This window comes from Lodderomyces beijingensis (genome assembly GCF_963989305.1).
Source record: "Lodderomyces beijingensis strain CBS 14171 genome assembly, chromosome: 5".
NCBI classification, from domain to species: domain Eukaryota; kingdom Fungi; phylum Ascomycota; class Pichiomycetes; order Serinales; family Debaryomycetaceae; genus Lodderomyces; species Lodderomyces beijingensis.
In genome coordinates, this window is record NC_089974.1 from 1,641,907 (window position 1) to 1,655,336 (window position 13,430).

The 13,430-nt window shown below is 45.5% G+C and overlaps 5 protein-coding genes across 5 annotated transcripts; all 5 read right to left on the reverse strand. All coding sequences in view use genetic code 12, as the record gives it.

Annotated features, from left to right (window-relative positions):
• Positions 1-8: 8 nt before the first annotated feature.
• On the reverse strand, positions 9-2,180 carry LODBEIA_P45980 (uncharacterized protein; the record flags this gene model as incomplete). The annotated part of the gene is made up of 1 exon (XM_066974836.1): positions 9-2,180. One exon carries the CDS (start codon positions 2,178-2,180, stop codon positions 9-11), a length of 2,172 nt encoding a protein of 723 aa, XP_066831536.1.
• A 336-nt stretch (positions 2,181-2,516) lies between these two features.
• Positions 2,517-4,793, reverse strand: LODBEIA_P45990 (uncharacterized protein; the record flags this gene model as incomplete). The annotated part of the gene is made up of 1 exon (XM_066974837.1): positions 2,517-4,793. The coding sequence occupies one exon, from the start codon at positions 4,791-4,793 to the stop codon at positions 2,517-2,519; it is 2,277 nt and encodes a 758-aa protein (XP_066831537.1).
• A 500-nt stretch (positions 4,794-5,293) lies between these two features.
• LODBEIA_P46000 (uncharacterized protein) lies at positions 5,294-8,293 on the reverse strand (the record flags this gene model as incomplete). Its single annotated transcript, XM_066974840.1, has 1 exon — positions 5,294-8,293. The coding sequence occupies one exon, from the start codon at positions 8,291-8,293 to the stop codon at positions 5,294-5,296; it is 3,000 nt and encodes a 999-aa protein (XP_066831538.1).
• A 454-nt stretch (positions 8,294-8,747) lies between these two features.
• LODBEIA_P46010 (uncharacterized protein) lies at positions 8,748-10,355 on the reverse strand (the record flags this gene model as incomplete). Its single annotated transcript, XM_066974841.1, has 1 exon — positions 8,748-10,355. One exon carries the CDS (start codon positions 10,353-10,355, stop codon positions 8,748-8,750), a length of 1,608 nt encoding a protein of 535 aa, XP_066831539.1.
• A 495-nt stretch (positions 10,356-10,850) lies between these two features.
• LODBEIA_P46020 (uncharacterized protein) lies at positions 10,851-13,394 on the reverse strand (the record flags this gene model as incomplete). Its single annotated transcript, XM_066974842.1, has 1 exon — positions 10,851-13,394. One exon carries the CDS (start codon positions 13,392-13,394, stop codon positions 10,851-10,853), a length of 2,544 nt encoding a protein of 847 aa, XP_066831540.1.
• Positions 13,395-13,430: the final 36 nt, after the last annotated feature.

Sequence of the window (13,430 nt, forward strand, 5' to 3'; positions counted from 1 at the left end):
TTAGAGCACTAAAGAGTCGTCACGGTTTCATTTTCGAGATCAAAACTGATCTTACCCACTCTCAGCCTATCCCGTTTCTGCTCTTCCAATTTTTGTAAAAATAATTCATTGGCAAAAGTGGTGAGCTGAAGCAAAAATGACTTTTTTTCATTGGCCTTGTCGAAATCACCCTGAGTCACGTAGTTGAAGTAGACCTCATCGGCATTGGACACCGCTTCGGTATCTTCTTCGGCTTCGCTGCCTCGTGGTATACCCAACGATTTTCCAAAGCTCTCATATAAGTATTTCTCAACCCCATGCACCATATCGTGTCTCACGTCTTCCCATTCCATGCCAGCAAATTTGTTACCTATCGATTTCTTGTACTGGAAATACCGATAAATCCAGTTCCCAAGAATAGTAATCTTTTTGTTGAAAGAGGCTGTGCTCGCCTTCGATGAAGTTCGCACTTCATGGACCATGGGTTTGGAGATCTCGACCAAATCGCACTTGTGGGCTATCGAGTCGGACTCGGCGGGCTGATTAGGTACAAACTCCGCTGCTCTAAATTGCTCGCATAACGTTTTGAGTCCATCAACAGGGAATTGCAACCCGCTTGGTTCCGCGTTTTCTCGTTCTTCTTCTAATTGCTGCTGCAAATTATTATTGTCAGCGGGAGAAGTTATTGCGAGACTTAGCACGTTTTTAGAAATTGGGCTATACTCAGGTTGAACGATTTTCTTCATTTTCTTTCGAGACGATTGCATCTTGGGTGTTTTTTCTTCTCCGTCGTCATTGTCACTAGCCCAAGTTTCTTCTAATTCGCGTTCGCGCTTCTTGCTCTGGTTCCGTCTTTCTTGCGCAGCCTGAGCATTCTTGATCTTTTCCTGCGACCTTGGTGGATCGTTTGAGTGGTCTTCACTAACGTACTGTTTTCTAGCCTTGAGCATCTCCTCGGCATATTTAACCTCGTAGTCCGTGTCCTTGTCAAAATCTGCCGTTTTGTCCACTGGTATGATGACATCCGCTGGAATTTGCCTTCCGCCAAATGGATTCTTGTCCATCTCCTCAGGTGAAAAATCAGTCTCCAAGAACGTATACGCCAACCACAAAAACTTCAAACCACGCACCTTGGGGTCGATCTTGGTGTTGACAAACAAGTCCAACAAGTGGAAACTTGTGTCCTGCACAAAGGGGATGCCGCTGTTGGCGTTCCCTAAAAAGAACAACAATTGCGCCACGTTTGTGTTTGGCTTCTGCTGTGGTGGTGAGTCTAGCATCTCCTGGAGGCTTTCGACTTTGTTGGGGTCCTCGTCGCAGACAGCCTTGATGATGGACTTCAATCGCGGAGTATCTTGAAGCTGGTTTATAGTACCGCCACTCGGACCAGTTTGAAGCGAAGGAATAGAATGGTAGGTTCTCAACGTAGATTTCATATCGTGGACAAAGTTGATCGTAGTATTCATCCTGCCCACGTTGACCAAGACGGAAACTTTGGAAACGGCCTTGCCCAAATCAGTATCGCGGAGCAATTTCTCCCTCAATATTTTGGAGCTCTTACTCGATTCAGCCAAGGTCCGCACGTATAGCTCGGCAAATGTAATCTTGGATGCGTTATTAGCTCCAACGACACTCAGCTCAGGGAACGTATTGGTGAAGCAAGGAGTTTCGTCATCGAATATAGTCTGAAGCAAATCGTGCTGGATGTCTTTTCTCCAAAAAGGTTCTCCATCGGATTTCTTCAACGATAATTTGGAGTTGGCAATATTGCTCTTTTTCTTTCTTTTCGAACCGGATGCTTTGCTTTTTTTGGAGGACTTGGAACTTGCGTGAGGTGCAACGTAGTCTTCGTCGTCACCGGCCACGGTGGAGTTTATATCGGTCTCATCGTAATCGTCATCTCCGTCGTTGTCGTCTACTTCAGGTGGCGGCGTATCTATGAGGTGATTGATGGAATGGAGTATGTGTGCGCTGCGTCCCGAGGGCAGTCGGTGTGTACGAAGCTTCGGTTCGTGTGTCTTAGTCGTGGCTGTGTTCGTGGTGGTAGTGTTGTTGGTGTTGTTGGTGGTGGTGATGGTAGTAGTAAGGGCGGGAGTTGCAGCTATTTCCGCTGCTGAGACTAAGCTCGATATTGACAATTGGCCCGATCTATTTTCGGTTTTGGAAGGGGTATACCTATCGTGGACTGGATCATAACTCATTTTACGGCAATTATTTGGTGTTAGAAGACCTTCAAAGGTGGGTTTGACACAGCTGATGTTTTTTTTTTTTAGGTTGAGTCCATTTTCGAAACCCGCAGGAGGAACATAAAATATAAAAATCAAGAGCTCGTAGTTGTTTTGCACCTACAATTTTATCATCATAGAGTAAAGCAAAAGGAAAACCAAAACGAAAGATCCAGTGACTGAACTTCAAAGCTCTACAAATCAGCTCCACGTTTAGAATATCATCGTTTTTTTCTTCCAAGTTGAAAGCTTTCTTCCTTTCTTTTTTTTTTTTTTTCTAATCTATGCTATAATGTAAATAAAGTCTATAAGTCATCCGTACCAAACAAACAAATTCTCTATAACTTTCCCCTCGATGACAACTCTGCCTTCCTCAGTCACTGCAACGGTAGATTCTTCATTCTGGGTAACTACAAAGGGCATGGTCCATATGATGGCACCGGCTTTTGTCTCGATTCCGTTCACTTTCTTAACTCTCAAACCTTCCCTTGCACCACGCGAGGTGGTCCCGGTGGTGCTTGGTGTTCCATCATCGCCAAAGAGTGAGTTCATATACTCACTCGTAATGACTTCGTTTCGGGTATCGACGGATCCCACCTTTAACTCCTCAAATAAAACTCGCAAGCCTTGCAAATTTGGAATCCAGAGATCACCCGAGTATATGAGACTCGTTTGGTTTGCTGGGATGTCAGCCACGAGCTCGGAAATCTCGACCCTGGAAGCAAGCTTGACATCGCCCCAGAATATCTCGAGCACCGTTGTCGTTGGTGGTCTACGACACGTGAGTGGCGAATCGAACAAGGTGAATTTTTGAAAGAAATCTTTGCTTAGTTCAAAATAGCTGCCGTCTAGATTGGTCAGCTTGCGATAGTTGGGTTTTTTCAAAGAATTGCGAAATGCAAAATCGGCATTGAACAAATGTGCCCAGTCGTAATATCCGGAGCTTTGAAATGATCTCGCGTGGGTTGTGAACGGATTGGTCTCGCATGTATCAAACCTGCTTGCAAAGGGGTCCTTTTTAGTAACGTGGCCAATCACGTTGTTCTCATCGGGTATACCAACTAGCAAAGGTTGGGGCATAGTGATGTTTCTATTGATGGGAGTGCTGAAAAGTTTATCATCATGATCATCGTTATCATCTCCTGGTTTCAGTTTCACAAAGCCTTTTTTTGGGCTAGCTCTCAATTCCTCATGATACCACAATGGGTGAGCTTCGGTTGAAAAAACCCAATTCTTGCCGCGCATCAACTCCGGGTCATGAAGAAACGCGTCATTGTCAACGTCAAATAACAAGTAAAGATACTTTAACGTTTCCCCCATGACAAAAGTCTCCATCCGATTCTGTTTACTTCCAGTTCGCACGTCTTGAAACCCGCTAAACCCACAGGGGGCTTTGAACTTGTCGTCAAATAAATTGAGCACTCGCTCTCCAATCTGAAGGTACATTGGATCGCGCGTGGCTCTATAAAGATAATATGTGCTTTCGATAAATTCGGGTCTTAAAGGGTACCATTCAAGCTCGATCGAGTCCTCGGCGCGAAACACTTTTTTCTTGTTCTTATTGTTGTGGTGAGCATATATCCATCGTTCTGGGATGGAGTCAAAGTAATCCCAAATCTTCATGTACACGACGTGGGTCTTGATGGCGTCGGTCAATTGGCCAGTCAACACTTGCAATCCTGACCAAAAAGCACTCAACGAATCGATCCAGTCGCTAAAGACCATTCCGTCTTGAGTGCCAACATTGGGGAAAATCATCGACCCCGCGCCGATTTGAGCCAGGTGAGTCAACAAGGCCTGGTACGAGGTCTTGAATATCGACCACATATAGTTATCGTTGAAAAGGATTGCTCCTTTCGCAGCATACTCGTAAAATGAGTCAATCGAGGCACCAATGCCGGAAACGGAATCCTTCCACTGGTTCAAGATGGGATCAATCGTCATGGGCAACAAGTTAAGCACCAGGCGCGACTGCCAGATTTTCCACAAGGCGACTTGCGAATAGTACTCAAACTGGTAGTCGCCCGTTAATCTTGAAAGCAAAGTAAACTCCAACACGGGGGTCGTGATCCCTGAGGTGCATGCATCTTTCTGCAACGATGGAGGAACCGATTTGAGCCCCTTGGCCAAGTTGACCCGCGGCACGGGGATATTTGTTCGTGTCTTGTACGATGTAATCAACCGCGACCCCAAATCGTGGGCCATCTCTAGCAAAAACCCGTCATAGTTGGCGCACGTCATTTGAAGTCTGTGGTATCGTGCAGGTAACGTGATGTTCTTGTTTAAAACATCCACGAGAATCAAATGCGCACTCATTAGCCCACCAAGAAACCGGATCGTGGCTTCGAAAACCTGGACAATGGTATCCCGGTTGAAAAAACCCTCCTGATTAGCTTTCAAATAGCTCAATGCCGCATCCAAATCGTCCCATTGCTCCAATATAATCAACGTATCGAGATTGTCCAATACCGTCAGCGAGATATTGGCCATGGCATCATTGCGCACAGTATTCATCACATCGTTGTAATCTGGCCCATACGGCTCACAGCTCAACGGTCGTACTTCATCGTGGGGGAAGCCATGGGTCATATATGACGTCCAGGCGTGACGAAACAATTCGCGAGTTTCATTTTTGAGATATCGTAAATGGTCGCGGGTAAATGACGAGTTATATGGTGATGCGGCCTGGACACATAGTATGTATATGAGTAGGAATAGGTGGTTGTTTATGACTTTAAACAACATGAATAGAATATGAGATAAGTATCATTCAGATTTCAGTTCCTTTCCTTTATTTTTTTTCTCCAATACTTTTTTTCTTCCTGATTTTATCAAGAGATCTGGCTGTGTCGGGGTTGTAGATATTTGGGCGAATTTTGGAGGGGAACCGCCGTTCGTGATTATTTTCTGGCCAAGGGCATAGAAGATTCAGTAGCGGCGGCGCATTTTCAGGCTGCTGTGGGTGATGGGGAAGAAGGAAAAGGCCAGAGGAGAAGAAGAAGAAGAGAAGATTTAACAGACACCACTACCATCAAAAACAGGCTTCAAAAAAAATCTAATAAATAATTGTTCTAATAGTTTAACTGAATCTATTTGCCAAATATTCTATTAACTTGTCCTAGTGTCTTTCTAGTTCCCCATAGCGTCACGATAATAATAAAAGTGTTGATTGCAACAATAAGCATGGCGCTCAACATGAACCTCGGGGCAAAGATTTTCCAAACCATCAAATGTCGTCTGAAATGAGCAGCAAATATCAAGCTGCTCAACCCGGTAAATAAGAAATAAGTTATAAAAGTGGCCAAGTTGGTGATTATTTGCGATAACACGGTGATTGGCTTTGACGAAGGAGAGATTCTCCATATGTTCAACAAAGGAATTGATAATGCAGTAATGAAAAAGGGTCCAAACGTGTTCAAAATAATGTTGATGTGGGTCAAGGGAAACACGATAGTTTCCGTGGTCATGAATCCCAACTCCCATTGGATCGATGGGATTGTTGCTTGATGCCCCGTGCTGAAGAAATGTTGGTAGCCTAATAATCCAAAGATGATGGGTGAGATCAAGTTTTTCCTTAATGACAAAGTGCCCACGATTTCCAAGAGGGACAAAATCTGGATAATGAGAAAGCTGATGGAAAGTGCTCCAAGTGGCTTTGTAGTCAACATGACCGCAACGGTGAAATTCAACACGAGCAAGAAATACGAGGATCCGTAAACGTTGCCGTACCCCAAAATGGTGGCAGCTTTGCTATTCTTGTAATCGTCAGAGTCAAGTCCTTCCACGTCTATATCTTCCTCAATCTCCAACTTGACGCATAGCGGCCCGCGCGACCAACTAAAATTGGCGAGCACTAGCGAAACAAACAAGACCAATCTTGCAATGGCGAGCTTCAACGACTTGATCAAGGGGGCGCCAATGACTGAATTGGCGGCTTTAAACGTTTCGTTATGCAGGATGTACTCCAACGACCAGTACATGGCATTCATAAACAAGAGAAACTTCAACCCCGTGCCAATCCACAACGGTGCAGCCGAGTAATACGAGTCTGATAATTTGTAAAATGCAATGATTGCCGAGGGAAGGAGGTAGGCCATGGTGTGAAGTAACGCAATGGACCACCACAGGGTCGTGAACGTAGTGCTGCAATAGGGCCTTTGCTCTTCACGGCATGCATTGATCATCGATGAAAGTCGAGTCAAGATGACAAAAGTCAATGCATGGCTAATCCCCAATACCCGTTCTTTTTGTGGGATGTTGGGCTTGATTGCAATAGCGTAAACGCAACTGGCACCAAAGGAAAGCAAAAACAACAGCACCATCTTGTCTTCCCAGACCACGTATGAATTCGAGGCAAACACGAGACAGTGGAACGCAACAAACACAATGCCAAGGAAGGACCAGCTGTTGAAGTTGTAAAGGAAAAAATCAATCGTCAGGTGCCAAATGTAGGCCACGCTGAATCTGTCCATTATCGGAGCCCAAAATCCAATCATCATCCCCAAAGCGGCGCCGATAAACAAGCAAATCTTGAAATTAAAGTCACCCGGTTTCAACACAATGTAAATGGAGAAACTGAGCACAACTCCAATTATGGACATTGCCACGACCGAGCCGATAAACTCAAACGACATTGTCAGCACTCTCACCGCGGGGATCGATCTGGCATAAGTGATCATAAACGTCAAGGAGAGAAACAAGATTCCAATACCAATGCCAATGAATCTCAAATCGAACCTCGCCCAAAGCGTCTTGCATTGCTCCAAGGAATCGTATTGGAATTTCTTGAGTTCTTCAAGTAAATCGGCGTTGGAGTAGAGTCCCAGTAAAGTGTTCTCGACCAAAGTATCGTACAGACCTTGGAGGGTATTGGCCAAACTGGGCGTCAAGTCGCGAAATCTTTTAATTTGTTCAATTGTGCGGTTCCCCGCAGACAAAAGTGAGTCCATCGAGGCAAACGCTTCGTCAATGGGGAATCCGAGATTATTGAATGGGATGGGAAGTCCGAGAAGCAACGACATGGTGGGCACCAAATCGATCTGGTTGACGGCGCGGTAGTGCTTGCCCTCGTTGCTGATATTATATGCATCATCATCTTTTTTCAAAAACAGCTTGCTTTTGGAGTACATAAACAACGTGCTCTCCAATTCATCGGGCGAGTCACCGCCATGGTTGCCCGTATAGTCCATTCCGTGGTCTCCCAAAATCACAAGCAAAGTCGAATCATCCAACTCCTCAACGACTTTCTCGACCACACTATTCATCTGGTTCAACTTTTCCTTCATCGAATAGTGTTTGGGCCCATACCGGTGGCCCACATGGTCCACCCCCAAGAAATGTCCAATCAAGATGTCCCAATCGCGAGTCTTTATCAGCGGGTACAAATGCTCGATAACACCGTTGTCGACCGTGTGCAAATCCCACACGTTTAGCGACGGATAAGGAAAATTCATATCCGGGTGGATATACTCATCAAACAACGCAGTCCATGTGTCGTCGCCGGCAAATGCAATAGTCTTGTTTTTGCGATGAAGCTGCAAGAGCCAATTGTCCTCATCGATGGCATCGCCGTTGAAATTCGAGCCTGCGTCGATAATAGTAGGTAGTGACCCCGTAGTTAGCCCCTTGAGCCTCTGTAGCGTTGTCGTTGGCGGATCAGCTACAAATTTAAGTAGCACTCCATTATCACCCTGGGCCAAGTCGTAAAGCACAGGGAAATTGTTGTGGTAGTTCATCTCGGACCCGGGCACCGGGATCGCGAAATCGAACCGTAGCGCATCCACCACTAGCACGACAGCTCGCTCGAACCTCGGCTCGACGCACGAGCCATCGTCGCATGTGGCGATATCGGGGAGCACTTTGCGCGAGAGTAAGAACCCCGAGGCGAAGAAGCCTAGTCCGATGAATTGAGTTATCGCGAGAAAAATCAAGACGATGATGTATCCGACGAATGTGTACCTGAGCTTCTGCTGTCTTATTCGTGCTCGCGTGGGCGGGGCTGACGTTGCTGCCAACTTCGCTAGTGCTGGTTGTATCGGTGATTGTGGTTGTCTCATTTTGGTCAAGTCATTCCCTAGCGGCTCCATCATATGGTCTGGCGTGCGCGTCAGCTTTGGAAGAGGTTGTAGCGGACCCAGAAAGACGTGTGAGTTAGCGACGTTGATGAATGATGATGATGGATGCGTAGCTTGACTTGTTAGGTGGTGATGGTTTTGTTAATCTGCTGTCGCTGCTGTCAAATCTCTCTCGCTCTCTCTTAATTTCAAGATTGGGTAAATTGTTGAATTTTCGGTTCTAACAGCGGTGCTGGGAGTTATTGGCCGTATATCGATATTCTTCAGTCAAAAGATGACCAAGAGCGTCCAACCTAGGGGATAAAGGAAGGATGAAAGAAAGAAAGAAAGTAAGAAGGAAGGTAGGAAGGAAGGAAGGAAACGGCATGTTTGGCAGCTAGCATGTAGTTGTTTCTTGTCTATAAACGAAAACATTATCGATGATGATAAGAATAATAATAATAATAACAATAATAATACAAAGTACTCGCTAATCCATACCCAGGTTGATATGACTTAGGAAATCTTGGTCAAATTCCCCGTTCCCCATGAGGTCATCGTCGCCTTCTGCGCCGTTGTCAAAGTTGTACAAATCGCCAATGTCGTCATTGACCATTCCTTGGTCGTCCATATCGGCTCCATCGTTGAATAGATCATTCAAGTCCGGCTCAACCATCTGTTCATTTTCGTCGTTGACTTTGTCTGGCTCAGCCATCCGTTCATCTTCATCGTTGGCCTTGTCTGGCTCATTTCCGTTTCCATTATTCTCGTTGTTGTCTTGTCCTCCGATTTTCTCGTCTCCGTCTCCATTTGCAACATCCTGTTGTTCTTGTCCTTGCTGCACCTGTTCCCCTTTCACCTGCTCCTGCTGCTCCTTTTCCCCCTCCTCCTCCTCCTCCTCCTCGTCGTCGTCGTCTTCTTCGTCTTCTTCGTCTTCTCCTTCTTCATCAGCATCGGCGTTGGTGTGTATCGATTCCTTTGGCGGCTCTTCGCTCTGTTCAAGACCCGTATTGACACCGCTAGCACTTTCGCTCCGCAAATTACTAGGTATACCCAGCATAGAATACTGCTCATCATTGCCAAAGTTGTTGTTGCTCATATTGCCAAATTGATAAATTCCATTGGCTTCGTTGAATTTTGCATCGAGGTCAATATCCATTCCATTGCTACCGAATTGATACGTGTGTGGCTCTGTTTGCAATTCCGGTCCCAACTCTGGTCCCAACTCTGGGCCCAACTCGGGTCCCAACTCTGGTTCCATTTCCTCTTCCTTGGTTCCGTTGTTTGCCTGCATTTGAGCTATGACTTCATTTGGGTCGTAATTTTCAGGAGCGCAAGCAACCTCAACCCCGGGCGCAATCCTGTCTATCAGCACCGCATACTCTTTTGTGCCCCGCAACGTCTCGTAGACTTTATGAAACTTTTCCTCAGATGTCAAAAGCACCTTGTCGTACTCCACGCTTATTCCGTCCACTGAAGCTGGACCATCAAGATTTGTCTGTAAATTCTGCAAATCATCATAAGCTTTGCCCTGGAACTGGTACTGCGGACAAGTAAACAAGTACCGTACAAACCCCGGATCGTCTTTTTGTCTCATCACCGCCAAACTCTTGACGAGCTCGGCGTCGACATGCTTCATAAAGTTTATGTCGCCATAGTAAATATCCTCGGGACTCAACTTGGAGTACTCTTGAGGATCTCGTTTCGGAATTGGTGGGTATAGCGAAGGCGGGATTATCTTTGAGCTGTGGACCACTTTGGCGGTGACGTTTTCAATGTACTCGTGGTTGGTGATGTATCTGTGCATAGCGTCGGGCCGGTACTGGATCAAATCGGCTTCATCGTGCAACTGGATGCCTGCTTCTTCCTTGACGACATTTTGTCCCTGCAAATGTTTACTTTGTTGGTGGTGTTGGTGATGTGCAGGCTGGGCAAAGCGCTGATGCTGCTGCTGCTGCTGCTGCTGTTGATAGTGCTGGTGCGGTGGTTGTGCTTGGACGTGACCTGCTTGCGCTCGTGCCATTGCTTCGTGTTGCGCTTGTTGTGCTGCCTGAGTCTTTTTATTCATTCGACCTTTCGGTCTTCCTGGATGGGGCATGGTGCTCTATTTATTTTATTTTTTTAAATTTTTTTTTTTTTAAACTCGAGACGGAATTTTTGGCTTTTGTTTATGTTTAGTGCTACTGCCTGGGGTTCTATCGATATGGATATTATTTGAGTTAGAGTTCCGGCTTTGGACTGGGAATGGTGTATGCGTGTATGTGTATGTGTATATGTATATGTATAGGAGTATATGGATTTGAAAATGTCAATGCGGTGCTTTCATGAATTCCCCTTCTGGGCGGGAAGGGGGGGGGGCCAGAACCGGTAGGGGATTTGTTTGGTGGATTGTTTTGCGACACTGGATTTTATTTTTGCGACATTGCAAAATCGACACTGAGTATTTTTCCGCTACATGCTGCCTTTGTTGGGGAGAGCGGCTCCAGTTAGGGATGAATGCAAATCTTCCATTCTTCACAATCGGTCAAAACTATACATGTAAAAAAAAAAAACAATAAAAACATAACAAGTTAAATAAGAATTGTAATAAAGTCTATAAATCAAATCTACCATTGACGAATTCGTAATCCATTTGTTGGTCTTCGTCCAGAATCATTTCTTCATCCTCTTCATCTATTTGATCATCGTCAACTGCATCTTCCGCTGGGGGCAAGTTTGGGTCGCCCGGAATAAAAGACCCGGGGTTTTTGAAGGTGTTCATTCTATAAGATCTGCCGAAATGGTCGTCCATGGCCGAGTCGTCGACATAGGTGAACCCTTTGAAGTTGGCTTGGATGCCCGGAGACAAGGGCGTCGACGCCATTTCCATTTGCTTTTTCAACGCCGATGTAGATTCAGATGTGAATTCCGGGTCAAAGTTGGAAGTGTCTGTTTCTGAGGTGATGTGCGGTTTGAATGGCGGTGGCAAACTCTTGGCTTTCAACAAGTTCCAGTCGATATCGGCAAAGAATGGATGAGCTTTCAATTCTCGCGCATCATTTGTCGCTCCAAGCCTGTGTCTTGGATTTCTATTTAAAAGTCCCTTGACAAAAGACCTTCCTTCGGAGCTGAGAATCTCCTTGGGGAAACGAACTTTGCCAAATGCAATATTTTTGTACATTTGCTGAGTGTTGTCGGCGTAAAATGGCGACCACCCGCAACACATTTCAAAGATCAACACTCCAAGCGACCAAAAGTCAACCATCTTGGTGTACCCAGACTCGTCGAGCAAGATTTCGGGGGCAAGATACTCGGTGGTGCCGCAAAAGGTGTTGGTTGTGCCGTCATTGTTCAAATTTGCTTTCGATAATCCAAAATCGCACAAGGCAATGTGGCCGTTGGCATCCAACAAGATATTCTCTGGCTTCAAATCTCGATAAACAATGTCGTTATCATGCAAATGCTCCAATGCTAATATCAACTCGGCGATGTAGAACTTGGCCCGGTCTTCGGAAAATCTTCCATCTTTTTGCAAGTGCCAAAACAACTCTCCTCCAGACATGTAGTCTGTCACAAGAAACAAATCGGTTGGAGTTTGGAATGAGAATTTCAACCCAACAATGAAAGGAGATGCTGCAGCCGAGGTACGGACCAAGATGTTTCGTTCTCCTATAGTGTGGGCAATTTCCTTCTTTTTAACAATGACTTTCTTGGACAAGATCTTCATGGCGTATATTCTCGACGTGTCCTTTTTCTTGACTTGGAAAACTTGTCCAAATGTTCCTTTACCCAAGAGTCTAAGAAATTCGAAATCGTCAGGTCCATATGCCTTTTTCGTGTCGGATAATGAATATTCCCATTTGATTCTGATTGAACCAGTAGGGGTTCTTTCGCCCACGATTCTTGAACTTAATTTCAACCATTCAGCGGCGCTTTTTTTATTTGTTACTGTAGATGGGAAGATCCGAACGTGACCGAGAAATGCATCGTCTCGTGCTGCATCGTAAACTGAAATGTCCAATTCCGACTTTGAGCCCACCACATCAAAAGTTGCCTCGTGGTTCCAGATTGGGTGGGATGATTCACTTGATAATTGCAATTGCGGAGTCGATAATTGCCGCTGATATAAGGAAGGGCGGTTTTTCATGGGTAAAGCACGTGGTCCATGATTGGCATTGTAATGATTTTTAGGTCCAGGTGCCAAATTGGGATTAGTGGTGGGGCCAGTGTTTGTGCTAGCATTAGCATTGGCATTGGTGCTGGTGTTGCTGGTGTTGCTGGTGTTTGTGTTGGCATTGGCGTTGCTGTTGACATTGGCATTAACATTGGCATTGGTAGAATTGGTATTGACATTGGTAGGATTGTTAGGATTGGTCTTGGCCGTGTTCGGGTCCATTGGTGACTTGCCAAATGAATCGGGTCCATTTGTAACAAATTCCGAACTTTCAAACGTGCAAACAGCATAGGGTTGACTTGCTTGTATATTATCTGCTTCGATTATGGTGACTTTCAATTTACCTTTTGGTTGCGAATTGATGGCCCCGGGGTTTAGATTCTGGCCAGTTTCATCTGTTGTTATAATCATTGGGTCTTGTTGAGGGTATCCTTCCATAGCATCACCTGTTGCTCCTGCATTTGCCTGAGAAGCTTCAAATTGATTTTGGTTTTGGTTCTGACTTGCGAGTTGCCCTTGACCCTGACTTTGACCTTGACCTTGACCTTGGCTGTTTGGAGGATGAAACTCATTTGTCATAAATGTCTGGTTCAAATAAGCCTTGGGATTTTCACTAGCATTCGTGGTTGTTGTTGTGCCATAAACCGACGAGTTATTCGATACAGCTCTAGCAGGCGTCACATTGCCCAACCCCTTTGGCAAATATTTATTGCCCGAGGCATCGTCGTATTCTTGAGGATGATTATATAGCTGGTGCTGATCGTGGTGCTGAAGAAACTGGTGCTGGTACTGGCTGTTATTCGCTTGCATAGGGTGGTCGATGTATTCTTCTTGGTGCGGGTACTGTTGCTGGTGAATAGATTGGTTTGTGTTGGAAGAGGAGCTCGGCTGGGGTGTTGGTGGTGCTGGTGCCGGAGACGACGAGGTAGTGTCTCTCTTGTGTGAATGGCCAAATCCAAAGATGGATTTAGCAAAATCAACCATACCACCGGTCGTAGTAGCAGTACTAGCAGTAGTAGT